At 41.2% G+C, this 16,185-nt stretch overlaps 1 protein-coding gene across 5 annotated transcripts in view; it reads right to left on the reverse strand.

Moving 5' to 3' along the window:
• The window catches only part of VCAN (versican), a 98,763-nt gene that overhangs the window by 20,338 nt on the left and 62,240 nt on the right, over positions 1 to 16,185 (reverse strand). For 3 of the 5 annotated variants that reach the window (XM_072921671.1, XM_030257715.4, XM_030257714.4), the window contains 3 exons: positions 7,292 to 12,757; positions 5,087 to 5,200; positions 3,549 to 3,662 (listed from right to left, as the gene is read on the reverse strand). In XM_072921671.1, the coding sequence (XP_072777772.1) occupies positions 3,549 to 3,662; positions 5,087 to 5,200; positions 7,292 to 12,757 (5,694 nt within the window). The remainder of the gene's footprint in view (positions 1 to 3,548; positions 3,663 to 5,086; positions 5,201 to 7,291; positions 12,758 to 16,185) is intronic. The other 2 variants (XM_072921673.1, XM_072921672.1) reach the window with 1 other exon arrangement.

A 16,185-nucleotide genomic window follows, 5' to 3' on the forward strand; every position in this document is an offset into this window, starting at 1 on the left:
TTCTGACCCAACCATGGTGAGCAGAGTAGGTGCAAGCACTTATTGAATGCAATATTTCACATTCATTGTGTACCCAGTCACAGACTTGTGTAACCTTACTCCAGCATGTGATGGAAGGACTGAAAGAAACACTGCTCACCATATTTGTGGTATTTTAAAACTCGTCCAGGGTTTATGACAATTTACAGGGGTTTCCAGTGGTGTGTGCAAGGAGTTACTCTCACAGCTTCTGTTGTCTGTAACTGCAGTTGAACATGTGTAACCACATCCCTTAACACTGTATTAAAAAAGTGTTCTCGGTAGGTTTGATACATAGGGACTGTTTTTTCAATGCTGCTGTCAATAGGTCCATTGTCTTTAAAGAAATTCCAGAAGAGGCTTAAAGGAAATAAAGACTGACACAGGTACCAGAACATAATGAGAGTCTAAGTCAGCTGTGAATTTTATCAGTGACTGTCTGCCTTCAGCTAATGAGAAAATGCTGGAGACCACTTAGCCCACACATCTCGAGGAGAAACCCATTTCTCTAGTAAATATCCAAAATAATCCCTTTTCAGCTGATAGACATCAGTTAGAGACCATCTGTTTTCAGAAAGTACCTTTTCCCTGAGCCCTCTCAACTATTTCAACCCCAACCAACCAAGCCCTGGGAACAAAGAGAATTAAATGAGACCAGAGTAATCACAGACATTGAAACAATGAACTTGGCTTATAAGAACACATGGGTCCTGATAGGGTGGTTAAAACCCACGGTTGTTTTGTTTTCAGAACCTGGAAGGGAGCAGCTGGTTGAATTATCCCATGGAGGCTCATTCTGTTACAAACACACGTGTGCCATTTTTGCACACGTGTCCAGATGAAAGCAAGCCAAACTTAGGCTTAAAGCATTCCTTGACAGCAGGTAGACACCAGAAAGAGCAGAAAAAGGAGGAAAAGAAAAGGAAACTCAAGCCAGCCAAGGACGGAAGAGGGAAATCCACAGAGGTGTTCATCCAGTTCTCATAAAGAGAACTCGCCCTTAAAATTGAGGTTCAAATTGCAAGTCTCTACCATTTCCTGAGAGTTGTCATAGGGGCTTTTCACAGAGGGATGACAGTGGAAAGACTATGGCTCTCCCAGAATAAAACTCACACCAAGATTTACTGTAATCTCCTGTCACTCTTTGGGAAAATGTTCTGGGGATATTCATGAATTTCTCAGGGGCGATGTTCAAATGTCAAAAAGTGACAAGCAGAATATGCATCTTTCCTTTGAAAAGATACAAAGGTGGTGGGCAAAAGAGGATATTGTTAATTTAATCTCACCTGCACCAGAAGTGATCCTGTCTTAACTGAGCTAACAATCTAGTTTAAAGGCAAACTTTTGAGGGAACTTTCAGCTGCACTATTTCTAACATCTGACAAATTCAGCTAACTTCAGGAAGATGTTCCCGGGCTCAGATTGCTGAACTCTTTCCACCTGGCAAGACGAAGGGCTGTCAGGGAGCCAGTTCCAGCTCCCTGAGTCTCAGGACTGATTTGCCTCAGCCTGGATTAGATCACCCAGAAGGTTCCTGTAACTTCACCACCTGCCAGAGCTCCCTGGCGTGCAGCTGTGCTGTGCCCTGGTAGCATCCCCTCCAAATGCTGACACAAGCATGATACCCCTGTTGAAGATCCCTCAGTCCAGAGCAGTCCCACAGGGGCATTTGGTGAAATTCTGAGCTCTGTTTTTCCTTCTGCACCAGTGTAGTGGGTGCAGATGTGGTCACCTCCTACTCTGAGCTTCGTTTCCAAAGGCAGTGCATGCTCCCTGCTCCCATTTCCTCCCACGGCATTTTGAATGCTCAGCACTGTGCCTAAGAAATCCCTTCAGCCTGATTTTTTTTTTTTTTAAGCTGTCTAAAATAAATAGTATATTCAAAATTTAAAAAAAAAAAAAAAAAGAAGTAATGAAATATAATCTCGGTGTGCTGAGCTCCACCTTTCCTGTGGCACCAAGGTGCACATTCTGTCGTTCTGGCTGGTCTTTCAATCTAGTGAGGTCAGGACTGATGCCTTGAAATAAAGCCTGCTTGCCAGACAACCATGTCTGAATCGCCAACACAGTTTTATTTTGTCTGGTGGAGTGGAAATTTGGCACTAAAACCTTTTCCCAAGTCCCAAACCACTGCAGGACTTTAAGTGGAGGAAATTTAAATTCCAAAGCTGAGACAGCACAGCTCTGGTTCTGATTGACAAACTAGGAAATGTTCCCATTAACCACCTAAAATGCACTCTCAGGTTGGTCATAAAAAGCAGCTTAAAGCTACCATGGCACTCAGAGCCACTCACTGCTATGGATTTGCTGGAATGAAGGGGAGGAGGAAGAGAGTGAGAACATTAATTTCTTTTGGTGTGAAAACACTGTCAATTTTTACTTTGGGAGGCAAGATTCAGAAAGCCTTCTCAAGTTACAAGGTTAACCAGACTGCTGAAAAGGTTAAACAGTAAAAATGCTGGAGTTGATCAGCTCTGAGATTTTTCTTCTCTAACAAACCAATCTCTACAGGTTGAGCTGGAAGCTCAACTCTTCGCTGAAGCTGAGAAACAAAACGAAAATACACAATATTAATTAAACAAATCCAAAGTTTTAGTTCATTCACCTGTAACCAAAATCATTCAGCTGAAGGAAAAGAAAAAAATATTTTCATAAGCTTAGCAAGCACTATTTCTTTTTCATTTCTTTTTTCCACAGAAATGCCTTAATTAATTTTATTGACAGAACAAATGTTGCTGCCCTATTCCTCCTCCCACATATTGAGTAAGAATCTTGCACTGCAAATGTTTCCAGTAAATGCTGTGGGGTTTCTTGCAGGCAATTTTCTAACAACTACAGGCACTTGGCTATTCAATCTTATTTCAGTTGTCCACCTTAGAAAGCCTTTTACAATCTCCTAGTAATGATAATCCAGCACCTACTTTTCCTAAAATAATCCCAGAACAAATAATTTTGAAAATTGTAGGATGAAGCTGTCAAACCTGTGGTCTCCAGTGGAGGAAGATATAATCTGTCTTATTCACTGAATTATTCCTGCATCTCACTGATGCTTTCTGAAGGTGATGGGTTCTGTTACACCACATGTAATTTTTTAAGAGAAAAACTCAGCCACAAAGTAACACTGCTCCCACTCATTAGGCTTCACTACAGTAACGAGAGAGCCTCTGTTATGTGTTGTCCCAGCAGTAAGGCAGTATAAGCAAGCAGCCTTGGAGCAACCTGAAAACTGTTGCTGAAAAACCGATGTTTTGACACAGAAATTGCTCCATATATCAGTTTATATTTTGTACATGGCTTCCACTCATGTTAGCATGTGGATTGTGCAAAGTGAGAAATGGTAAAAAACCCTGAACCACAAGTCAGGGAAATCTAACAAAAGTTAGGAGCTCTCCTCAACACAAGTGGCTTCCTGCAGATTTTTGTTGGTTTCTTCCACCTTCTCATTTTTAGGAGGCCTTGCCCTGTTACCCCAGAAGGATTTTGGGCTGGAAATGAGTGTCCAGCAGCAGTGGTGAGGGAACAGCCCTTACCTTGCTCACAGAGAGCCCCGACGTAGCTGGGCAGGCACAGGCAGGTGAAGGTGTTGAGGCTGTCGATGCACGTGGCTCCGTTCCGGCACGGGTTGGACTGGCACTCATCGATATCTGCAGCAGAAAATAAAAGTGGTTTCATCACCCACACAACTCCCAGGAGGGAAATGCTCTGCAGCCTCAGTCAGGCTGGTGACTGGGACCAGTTCTGAGCAGAAGAAGGAAGTATTGCAAAAGGTCCCAGTGGTGGCTGTGTGGATGAGAAAGAGGAATGCCATGCAGCCTTCTCCTGGTGGAAAATCTGATCTGTGTGTGTGTGACCCCGGCACAGCTAAAATTCCCATTAACCACCAGGGACTTGAATATCTTCACGAAACTCAAATATTGGAAATCTTATCATGTAGCATTAAACAGACTGCTAATTTCAGTCTGCTCTGGAATCTCCTTGGTTTGCATTTCTCATTTCTTTCTTGTCTAATCTTATCGAGATAAGGATGAAACATCATAGCACTCATGGATTTGCACAGTAAACAAATAATGTGTCTGTCCCTGACCCCTCTAGCTGCTAAAATACCTTGTCTTCACCTTCTAAATTGGAGCACAACTTCATTTTATATAATTCTTTTCAGCACAGGTTGCTTTTGCAAGCTAGTGTGTCTCTTCATAAAGATTATTTGAAGTTTCCTAATGAGTGCTTTTCCTCTGAAACAATGACAGTGTAAACTTCAACAGAGATTTTGCAAACATCTCCATTCAAAAATGACCTGCTGGTTGTGGTTCACTCATTAAAATAAAAGAGAGAAGCTGGACATATCTACAAACAAACAAACAACTAGGAATAATTGCTGCATCCTGTAAAAGGCTTAAATATATATATATATATATGTTATGTTTTAAAATATGCTCAGGTCAAATTTTATGATAGGTCTTACTTGTTCCAGTAATTTAATGATACTTTGGTTGGCTTTCTGGAAGGAAAATTGGTTATTCTGAACTGCATAGGTGAGTCTTTTGAAATCTACAGTTACAGGAGGTACAAAGATGTCACAGGCAACTGGAAGAGATTCCTCAGCTAAAATTGTTACCAAAATACTAATTTGTACCAAAGATGCATATGATTATGATAATATCTAAAATTTCCTGCAAAAGTTTTCAAGTTTGTGTTCAGTTCTCAGCTTCCCATTCACAGTTTGGAATATTTTATCTTACCAGTCTTTCAAATAACTATGGGAAGCTCTCAGGGAAGTATACTAAATATTAATGTCTATTTTTTTTAAAATTTGGTGTGTTTTTGAATTCAGTGCTGTATAATCCAGCTCCTGCAGTTCATTTACAGTTCTCTTAACCCCTGTGTGTGGGCACAAATCCATGCACTTTTTGGGGAGAGGGAAAAGAGGAGAGACAATGGGGAACTCTCCATTTAATTGTTCCCAAAGTAAGGCCTCGGTGTAGGATTTTTCAGGCTTTAAAGCACACCAGATCTCATGTAGAAGAGCTTTAAACTCGAGTTAATCAGCAGCCAGATGGCACCAGTTTACCTAATTCACACTGCTCCCCGTTGAAACCTGGCAGGCAGGTACAGATGTAGAAGGAACCACGTGGGTAGCAGGTACCACCATTGAGGCAGGGGCTGCTCTTGCACGGATCTTGGCCTGTTGAACAAGTAGGAAAAGGAATTTGACCCTGGTTTCAAGGAAATGCTGCATTTTTGATTTTCAGGAGGAAAAAAAAAAATCTTTCTTCATTGCTGCATTGGCTTTACTGTAGCTACAAAAACTATTAACATACTCAACTACTCAAAATAAGATTTACAAAACAGTAAAGCTGGTCTTCAGGCATCACTGCTTTCAACTTGCACAACAATATGGCATTTACTATGAACAACATAAATTACTCTTGGAATTACTTTTTTTCCACAGCAATTTGTACTGTATTTGGCAGTCATGATACTCTGTTGAGGATTTAGTTTGCATGACATGGCAATTAATTATAGCTGAAAACAGTTAAACATATGCAAAATGAATGGAAAATGCTTTTTTCTTGAACAGGGTTAGTTTATGCAGAATGACAGGGTACACAGAACATACTGACTGGCTGCTTATATGCAATCAATCAAACCCCACAAAGTCTTATTTCTTTTGTCACATGTGTGCTTCCCACCTGCCTTTCTTGAAAATACATTTAAAGAATACAAACAAAGGCTCTGAATATGTTTGACTCTGGACTGAACATAAAGATAAAAACTTACCTGCTGTGAAATCCTCAGTTGTTACAGGAGCTAGTGTTTAAATACCATTTCCTTGAAGAGCTTTATGCCTTCCAGTGATGTTTATTTCCACTGAGTTTAGATACCTGGGTATTTGCATTTGATTTCATGCCTGGGAACACTCACTCACACAGACAAGTCCACACTAAACCATTTCTAAGAGTTAGTTTCTCACAGTGAGAGGGAAATCCTGAAGACAGCCCTTCTGATATGCAAAAATAAAGCCCTGGCTTTGAAAACTGACAAAATGGATAAAAGAGTTCTGTGAATCAGAGGCATAAGAAACATTAAGATTTTTTTGGTCATGTTTTCCCAAAACAATCTGACTAGGATTTATGACCAAAAAAAAAAAAGAATATGTATTTCACACTTGCAAATTAGAGCTGCAAAGTCTTCTTATAGTGCCAAGTTCCCTGTCTAGGCATGGGAATGCAGAAGGTCCAGCTGAAAGCCTCCAGAAGAAAATCCTATATGCAAAAGTTTAGGATTCTAATTAAGTAATTAAGGTTTTCACTTTGGAGGTTTTGGAAAGGATCTGATCCCACACATTCAATAGGGTGATTGTTTTAGGACTGATTCACTGAAAGTCACAAATATAGGGCTCTGTTAAGCACCTTAATGGTGGTTTTTGTGTGTTTGCTGTCTATTTATCCTTCTACAGACTGGATATTTCAGTAAACATTTTTAAATTGCCAGCTACCTGGATTATTTGAGGAAAAATAACAGTAAACCTATACAATCAGACCAGACCAGTTCTTTCCTCAGGTGTAACTAGACAAAATATGTATTAAAGTGATACTACTGACATCATCCACACATTTGATGACATGGTTCCCAATACCATCATGGAAAGAAAAATACTGCGGCAAATGATGTCTAACAAAAAGTTTAAGAGACTGACAGTGCATCAACCACTTAAAGCTACAGACAGGCTGAAAGGAAGGTCTTGGTTTTCTCTTGTGTTGAAAGTTATCTTGTAGGTCAAGAGAAGCTCAATTTTATAGAGAATTCTGATCCTAAAATTTGCACTATTGCTTTCTAAGTCAACTGCAAGATGTTAAAAACAACCCTTCATAGAAACCAAATGTGTAAGAATTATCACCACGCTCACAAGAAAAACCATCAGATAAAATCATCTGCTGGAAATTGGCAAATGAAGTCACCCCAGCCGATTTCCCTTCCACAACCAGTGTTACCTTCCTGTCTTTTAGAACTGGCTGGTTACCTCCAGTCTGATCCAGAGCTCCACGATGCAAACACTGGTGGAAAGTCACTGGGCTTGGGTTTTTTGGCACCCCCCCATCCTCTTCCACTTGTAGGGACCACAACCAGGCTGATTGCTCAGGTGGAGGGTGACGAGGTCCGTTGTCGTTTCACGCGGAGCTCTGATTGTCACACCCCTCACCAGAGCCCAGGCAACACCTTCACAAGTACCACAACACACATAACACGACAGGGATCATATTTGGGAAGTTACCTGGAATTTGCACTGCTGTGCCTTCAACTGAACCCACACTGGTGCCAATCACGAAATCTGATCCGTTTGTGACTTCCGGAAGGGAAAATGATGAAGTCACGGCTTCCACAGTGTTTGGCTCCTCAGAGCTCAGTGTTGATGGCTCATTTTGGTAGGGACTGTTTCCAGGGGCAGTGCTGTTTATTGCAATGTTAGAAGAGATGGTTGTGATCTCCCCCTGACCAAACAAAGCCGCCTGTGTTTCCGTGCCTCCATCCAAAAGCTGGGAAGGTGAGGTTAGCATTGTAACTTCTTCCTGGCCAGGATTGAATCTGTCATTTTCAATGCTGTTGGGTGAGTCTGAAACAGTTGTGGGCAGGAGCCAGGGGTTCTGTCTCTCAGTAGTCCTGTCTGCCTCTTGGAGGGGATTATTGACTCTCCCTGAGGAAGCTTCAACTTCTGTTGTGCTGATTTTTGGAATATCTGTGCTCACTATTTCTCCAAAATTCAGAAAAGCAGTAGGCAAGACACGTATTGATGGAGAATCTCCAGAAACAGCAGTTTCTTCCTCACCAGTTAAATCAGTTGCAGGGGTTTCTGTCTCCTCTGTCCCACCTGTTAGAAGCCTACCAAACTGAGGAGTGCTTTCCGTGCTTGTGCTGTCTGAAAGAGGCTCAGGAGAAAGCTCCAGCAGAGAGGACTCTGTTGTGTCAAGATCAGTAGTGGGTGGTTTATATGTTGCTGTAATATCAGAACTAACCTCTTTGAAGATTCCTCCTGATGAATGATTGGACTGATGTGAATCCCTTGATGATGATGATGATGTGCTTGCAATGATTACCTCAGGGTACTCAGATACTCCGTTTACTAAATGAACAGTTACTGAGGATTTAGGAGTTTGAGGAACAGAATAAAAACTCACTGTATCTGTTTCCTCATACTCTGCTGATGCTGATTTTGTGTTGGTGTACACTGTGGGACGATTCCCTGCACCCCTGATAGGTGACACAGTTGTCAGGTGGGATGTAGGCTGTGTGGTGACAACACTCAACTCAAGCTTGCCAGTTGTCAAAGCCTCTTCTGGCTTATCAGTTACAAGCGGTGTAAGGGAAGGAACCACGGGCTGATTATCAGCCAGCTCTTCTTGGCCCATCCCAGAAAAGCCAGAGATTGTTTCACTTTGATCTGCTATTACTCGGTTGTTTGCTGAAGTACTTGGCTCATAGGTGTCTTCTGTGGGGCTGGTTACAACAGGTTTAGACTCATGAGGCACTTGAGGGCTTGCCAGAGATGGCACTGTAGGAAGGAAAATGCCCATTTCAGAGAGTTCCGTGGTGGTAAGAGTTTCTGTTGCCAAATTCATGTCATTCCCTGAACCCAAATCCATGTCACCTGAGGTTGGTTGGTGCCCAGAAGTCACCAACTCTCTTCTTGGTGGACTGGAAGTAGTCAGAGGAAGATTATCACCAGATCCAAGTGTCTTTTCTTTGGCTATGGAAAACCTGGGAGTGGAATAATATTTCTCCCCTTCAGCTGTCATGCTATCATCATAGCCGTATGTTGACTGTGTAACAGGATTTGGGATTGTCTGCACACTTATTATATCCTCAGGCATTGATTTAGAGTGATCCATGTCTATAATAGTTGTTTCTTCTGGTGGGGTTTGCAGTCGTTCTTCAATCAGGGTAATGTCACCATAAACAGAAATGTTCAATATAACACTTCTTTTGTCATCAATCATGGGAATAATTTTTTCATATAACCCAGTGTCGCTTGTTAGTTCCTCTGACGAAGCTGTCTTTGGATGAGCAGCAGACGGATTTGCCAAAACCTCTGTTTCTTCTGTAAAGAGGGAGACTAGTCCTGTGATTGCAGTCTGTGACCCATCTCTCGGTGCCTCTGTGGTCATAACTTTGGGATAAACATGTCCGGGAACACTGGATGAAACATTTAGTTCTACTTTGGATACAGTGGGTATTGAGAAATGGGTAAACATATCAGGGGAAGATGAATCTGAAGCACCAACCCAGCCAGATCCTTCCCCAGAGCCCTCAGGTAATAATCTGCCCGGTGTTTTTGCTGTTGATGTTACAGGAGATTCCTCTGTTTCGGGACTGGGAGTTCCATTCAGTATAACAGATACAGGAGTTGTGCCACCTTTAATCAGAAAATGTGAATTTTCCTCTTGAGAAATAGCTTTAGAAGTGGGTGTTGGCTTATCTGTTTCATTTTCTCCTCTCCTATAGTCAGTTTCCTTTTCCTGTGGTTCTTCATTCGCAACAAAATAATGTGTGGTGTCTTCAATCTCTTTAGAGAGGAAGACCTTGGAGCTGTCTTCTGCTGAAGCTGAGGAACTGGGGAACGTGGACGTGGGGAATGGGTCTCCAGTTTCCAGCAGCAGCTCAGCTACAGCACTTGTGACTTCTTCATTAACTTCAGCACTTGCTGGAGTGGTTCCTCGCTCAAAGTCTTGTGTCATGTCAGTGGAAAGTTCAGGCCCCATATCTGCAGGGTGAGAAGTTTCAGGGCTTGAGGTACTCTTGATGTTTTGGACAACAAATGGCACTACAGATGGAAAAACAGCAAGGTCATCTCCTGACCCCTGTCCTGAAAACAGGGGATCACCAGTGAGCTCGTCCTTTGACGGATTTTCTTCCTTAGGTGTCAGGAATGTTCTGGGAATATCTTTCGTAGGGAAAATGTTGTGCACCAGCTCTTCCTCTTGCTCTATAACTGTGACTGGAGAACTTATGTATTTCCTTTCAATTGTTACAGGCTCAGTTACTCTGTCATCATTAAATGGCAAAGGTATTTTTTTTACAGGTTCAGTTTCTAATTCCTTTTCTTCCAGATAAGGACTGAGGGTTGGAACATTTAAAAATCCCAGGTGTACATGGATAGTCTGTGTACTTTTAAAGAATGGGTGTGTTGTTTCTTCTTCAGAAGATTCCGTAGCTTTTGGTGAAATTTCACTTGGAGTCTCTTCCATCAAAGGAATCTTCGTAGAAAAAGTTCTCACTGTCAGTTCATCAACATTTTTCTCCTCAGTTCTCACACCCCCTGCAGTCCCCATGGAGGTTACATCCTGTTCAGAAGTTCTGACCTGCTCATCAGGATCTGTAATGAAGGCAAGATCCAGAGGTGATGTGCTGACAGCTTGTCTGTCATCCTTTTCCCATGTTTCTGGTCTCCCACTAGGGACAACTGCTGTTTCTGCAAATGATCCAGTGGATGAGTCTGGTTCTCCAGATCCCTGGTCAGTAATTGAGAAATGACCTCCAAGTATTTCTTCCGTAGGTCCATTAGACATAAGTTTTGTGGTGCTGCTGTCATCTTTGAATTCTTCTCCAGAGCCATGCTCAATCAGGAATATCTTGCCCAAGGAAGCAGTTGAAGAACCAACTTTTGCGTCTTTTCTTTCCGTAGATTCAGCTGCTGCTTTCATACTGCCAGTACCATGTGTCACCAAGCCATCATGAGGATTGTCAGTGACCACAGATCCTGGAGATGATGTGGCCTCACCCGTTTCTGAGTCTCCAGTTTCAATTCCTGGTGCAATGTGAGATGTTATCTCTTTTATGGAACCAGATTTTATGTCAGAAGGAGCTGTGTAGGTTGGTTTTGTTTCCATGTTTGGTTCTCCTGGGTTTTTGGTACTAAACATATCCAGGGACATCTGACTTTCTACTCCAGACCCCTCTGTGAAGCTCTCTGGCCCGGTACTCAAAACTGTTACTGCAGATTCCTCTGTTCTTGCATGTTTTTCGTATTCTGTTGTTGCATCCTTTGGTGAAGCATCATCTGTGATGTAAATTTTTCCTTCATACATTTCTGTTTGTGTTTCAGTGACAGTTCTTAATGGGACTGAAGTCAAAGTAGTAGACTCAACAGTAAAATCTATGTCTCCAGAACCTGGATCAATAAATGGGGAGCCAATACTTACCACTTTGCTTGTGGAACCCCCTGAAAATATGTCTGCTGGCTCTTCTGCTGATCCTTCATTTACAAAAAGCTTCTTCTCCCCCAAGAGAGGAATGGTGGTGACCTTTGTGATTTCAGAACTTATGGTACCTGGTACTGTTTTTCTGAGTGGCTCTTGACTTACAGTTCTGACTTCACTTGTAGTACTCCCAAGTTCATTCAAACCCAAATTTTCCTCTGTAGTAGTAGCTGAATTTTGGTGACCTGCATAAACAGTGGTGTGTATTTCTTTTTCATCATCAATACTCTTTTCGGTTACAGGAGAACTGGCAAATGCTTCTCCTGTAATTAGCTCAGACACAGAGTTGGTGGCAACAGTTACTTGAGGACTTTGATCAAAAGCAGAATAAGGAGTACTTATGGCTCTGGGCAAAGCAGAGGTGATTCCTGAATCAGTTACAGAAAATTCTCTCAGCAGTTCTGTGCCGGAGCCCAAAGAAATGTCTTGCATTGAAAGTGTTTCTGTTACTGCTATTTCCTCTGTCACAGCTGAAGTTACAGTGATGCTATCCTTCAAATCTCCAGAGCCTTCCAGAACCATAAAAGAAGCAGCACTCATCTCAGGCTTTGCTGTATGACTTGTTTCCAGAATGTTTTCAACAGGGGAATTTGCATTAAGTTTAAGAGTTGTTTTACAATGGTCTCCTGGAGCAGGGGTTGCCTTTTCTGAATTAAGGTCAGTTACAACACTGTCTACCGTAGCAGGAATAAAAACTGCCTCCAGAGAAGTAGTTACAGCAGAACTTTCCACAGTAAATGCATCAGGAGAAGATGTTATACCAGAACTTTTTTCATCATTTTCCTTTCTTGACTCTGTCACAACTTCTAAGACTGAAGTGGACAGATCAGATTCAGTGGAGCCATCCCCAGAGGATTCACTAGAAATCAAAAGCAGGTTTTTGTTATCTTTAGTAGAGCTCTCCTCAGCTCCCTGCCATGTCATGGTCTCTCTACTATTTTGCTCATGTGAAGAAGTAGTGGCTATTGATTTATCTGTTGTAACAACTTCAGACTCCCCACTATAGACAGGTTCTAACATTGCAGCCCCTGAAGTTGGTTGTGTGACCACAAACGCCCCTATTACTTCTCCAGCTTTGCTTGGTTGCATAGTACCAGAAGCTTCAGATTCATTAATTATAAATGGGTTTGTCTCGTTGATTTGAGAAAAGGTTACGTTTTTGGAATGTGCAACGCTTTCGATTTGGTCGCTCCTCGCTTCCTCAGCTTTTGTGCTCTTAGGTGCACTTGTAACTTGTTGCTTCCCATTGATGAACTGCAAAGCTGGAGGAGTTGTAACATCAGTCGTATTTTCACAGTCTTCGTCTTCTTCAAACTCTGAATAGTTTGGAAAGAAAGGATCCAGTATTATATATTCAGACGAATCCTGCACAGAGTCTGAAGTACAGGGTTCAGTCTGAGCTGAGTCTGCATCAATGTGGGTTTCATCTATTGCATGAGGAAGCATGTGGCGATTGAACAGATCCAAAAATTCATTCACCGGGTGATCTGCAAGAAAAAGAGAGCTTTTCATAATCCCCAAGTAACAGTGCACACACGAAGTACAAGCAATCCATTGGAGGAAAAATAAAAATAAAATAAAAAATAAAAAAAAAAAAATCTGAAATTCAAAAATTTGTTGCAAATTCAGTGTGTTTTTCTGTTGACACAAAGTCAAACTCTGCCAGTGGGGTGTGTCTTTCTATTTGGAGCCTCTCTGCATATTGAACACATTGATTATTCAGTACTGTTGACTGTCACATGCCCTTGGTCTCAAACCCATGCCTGAGTTACCTTCTCCTACATTTTCAGCAAAGATGAGGAATGGACAAGATGAAAACCATTTTTCAGACCAACCTGTTGCAGCTTCTTCCAGGGATTTAGGCACTAACTATCCTCCACCAATAACTGAACCTAGACAAAGCTAAGCAAAGCAAAGTCTAAAATGAAATAAGACATAAACAAACTCCCTCTGCATCTCCCTTTTCCTTTTAGTGTAGAGTAATTCAAATTAATAGGAACACCGTAACATCTACAGCAGTCACTCTTCACTAGACTTAGACCCTAGGCCAGTGAATAAAGTCTTGCTTTACAAAGTTGTTGCTTTTGGAATTTTAAAGCATTGTGCAGCAAAACAGGAAAAAATATCACAGATTCAAAGGTCAACTCCCACTCAGAGTGTAATATGACTGAAGTCCAGTAATTTTCTTCTGTTTACCCCTAACTCTGAATTATTTACATACTCCTACAGGTTGAAAACCTTTCACAGTATTTTTCTAGGTGGCCAGGCAGATAAAGAGGAAGAAAGAAGATTAAGAAGGCAAGACTTAGCTGCAGAAAGCCTCATGAATTCCGCCAAGATTTATGATCCCAAATCTCATAGACACTTTTTAAACTTGCCCTTTCAGCACAAACACTGCTTTGAACCTTCTGTTACAGACAATGTAAGCTATCCTAATTAAAATGAAATTAAAAAAAAAAAAAAAAGGAGGATACAACAGACTCAGAAAAAAGCCCCATATTTCAAGCTTGGCCAACTGACTTGAAATTGGAAACCTTGGGCTGCAATCCTACTGCATGAGTGTTTCTTTCTTCTGGATCCATGTTTATAACCATTTTGGCCAGAGGGGATTACTTTCTTGCTGGTACAAACTGGAATGGCCAATAGAGTTTTGCCCACATCTGCCAGGAGAGGATCTGAGCCAGTTAACAGGACTCCTGCCTTAGAGCACTGTCAGCAGCCCCTGTTTCTTGAAAAAATATCTGCACTACGTGACACAGCTCAACTCTTAAATTAAATCTTCCTCACTAAAACTATCTACAAGTCGTAAACTCAACTATCTAGGTCATAAAACAATGAGAACTTGAGGCAAAGCACTTCATCAATTTGAAGTAATTCCCCTACCTATGAAGATAATTTAAGCTCTGTGACTACTGAGTCCTCAGAGACAGAGTCATCAGGTGATCATTCTGGAAAAGAATGTATTCAATCAAATTAAACTGACACAAAGCACTACGAAAGGTTTGTGATTCTTTGGCCTGGGCTGCCTTGTGTGTGCAAATTGACTTCAATTTGGTTCTGAAAAGGTCACTGCAACTCCATTGAGAATTAATGTTCTAATATCTCACGCTGTGTTTACAGCTAAACTCATGAAGTATTACTGGATCTCAGCTTTGCTAAAGCTCCAAGTGAAGAATACAGAGAATAAATCACCTTCAGCATTGTTTATTTCAACTACAGTGTCAAGTTTGTACAACACTAAGCTCAGGGCTCCCAGTACAACCAAAAAAAAGGTTGTTTTTAACCTTGTGCCTGCTTGGCTGTTGTACATTGCCCACAGAAGCCTGATGTTTACCATGTGCTATTACAGCTCTATAGGATGGCTACAGAACTGAGGTTTCTTCTCTCTCCCTCATTTGTGCTTGTTGGGAGATATTTTATGCAATGCTTGTAAAGAATTAATACTTTTCTCCAGTAAATTAAAAATATTTAGAAAGGCTGCCCAATGCCACAGAAGAAGAAATTTTCTGCAGCCATTTACTTGAGCTCTCCCAGATTTCCCTTTCAAATTTTGTGAAAAGCAGGAATTTGGTAACCTCTCCAAGACTGGCAGCATGACTTTGAGGAGCATGTCTAATAACAACCCTTTCAGAATCCATGAATTTCAGCAAAAGGCCACCCTGAGAAATACTCATAGTGAGAAACCGTGTCCTCATAAAAGCAGAAGTTTCAATTGAGACCAAATTTCACACCTTCCTTTCAAATCTGTGCATGCAGAAACCCATGGGAATTTAGTCAGTGAGAGAGGAATGGCACGACAGAGCTGATAGGGAGCTCTGAGAGTTTGTAATTTTTGGTAAGTTCACTATAAAATAACTGCACCCACACACAGAACCAGAGAACCACACACAGAAATTTGAATGTCCAGGAAAGATGTCCTGTGCTGTGTGAACAGCTGAAGGAGGGATGTGCACAAACAACCTGGTGCATGGACTGGTATGCCATAAAGATTAATTATGATTTCACACACAGCAATTAAGATGGTGAAACAAAGTGTGCAGCTTTGCACAGAAATTCTACACTAAAAAAAAAAATAATTATAAAGTCTGTGTGGGACTGGATGGGCTGTAATTTCTAGGAGGGCACCATGACTAGCAAGTCCTGACCAACAGTGCAGAATTTTTGCAGCAGGGCACACCTGGGAGTCACTCAAATTAGTAGCTCACACTAAGTCACTGATGGTAGGCAATAAATTTAGTGAACAACATCTGTTCCAAATGAACCTAGAAGACAAATACAAATTCTTAAACATGCAGAGATCTCTATCAGACCCTGCTTTTACTTTGTTAGCTTTTTCAAGATCTCACTTGCCACAACAATCCACATAAAAGAACCCTTAGCAAAAGGTATGATATTTCTGATAATAAACTTTGAGGAGGCTATTTTATTAAATAATCAGTATCTTTGGTTTTGTTTTGTTTTAAATGCTTTGGGTTTTTTTTTTCCAAAGAAAAAAATAACGTGTTTTTCAGGAAATAGTAAATAATGTAATTGATGGGGTTTTTAGTTTTTGTTTTTAATTATAAATTCTTTTCCTTCCTACAGGTTTGATTATTCCATGTTAGCATTCAGGTTGCTCAGGGTTAAGAGCAATGAAAAATGCTCCATAACTCCTGAGATGGCAAATAATCTACAAAATTATGTGGCTCATACATCCTTGTCAACAGGGTATAGGACACTGGAATGAAAACCTACTAGAAAATATAGATACTAGAGATATAATTAATATAGAAGAAAAAGTCTTTACCTGTTGAACAGGTTTGTTAGACCTTGAGGGCTGGAACACAGAAACTTGAATTAAACTGCCCAGATGTCACAGAGTTATGCTGCCCCTGCTTATTTCACACCCATTCCTGCTGCAGATAAACACATACAG

This window comes from Taeniopygia guttata, chromosome Z (assembly GCF_048771995.1).
Source record: "Taeniopygia guttata chromosome Z, bTaeGut7.mat, whole genome shotgun sequence".
NCBI classification, from domain to species: Eukaryota; Metazoa; Chordata; class Aves; order Passeriformes; family Estrildidae; genus Taeniopygia; species Taeniopygia guttata.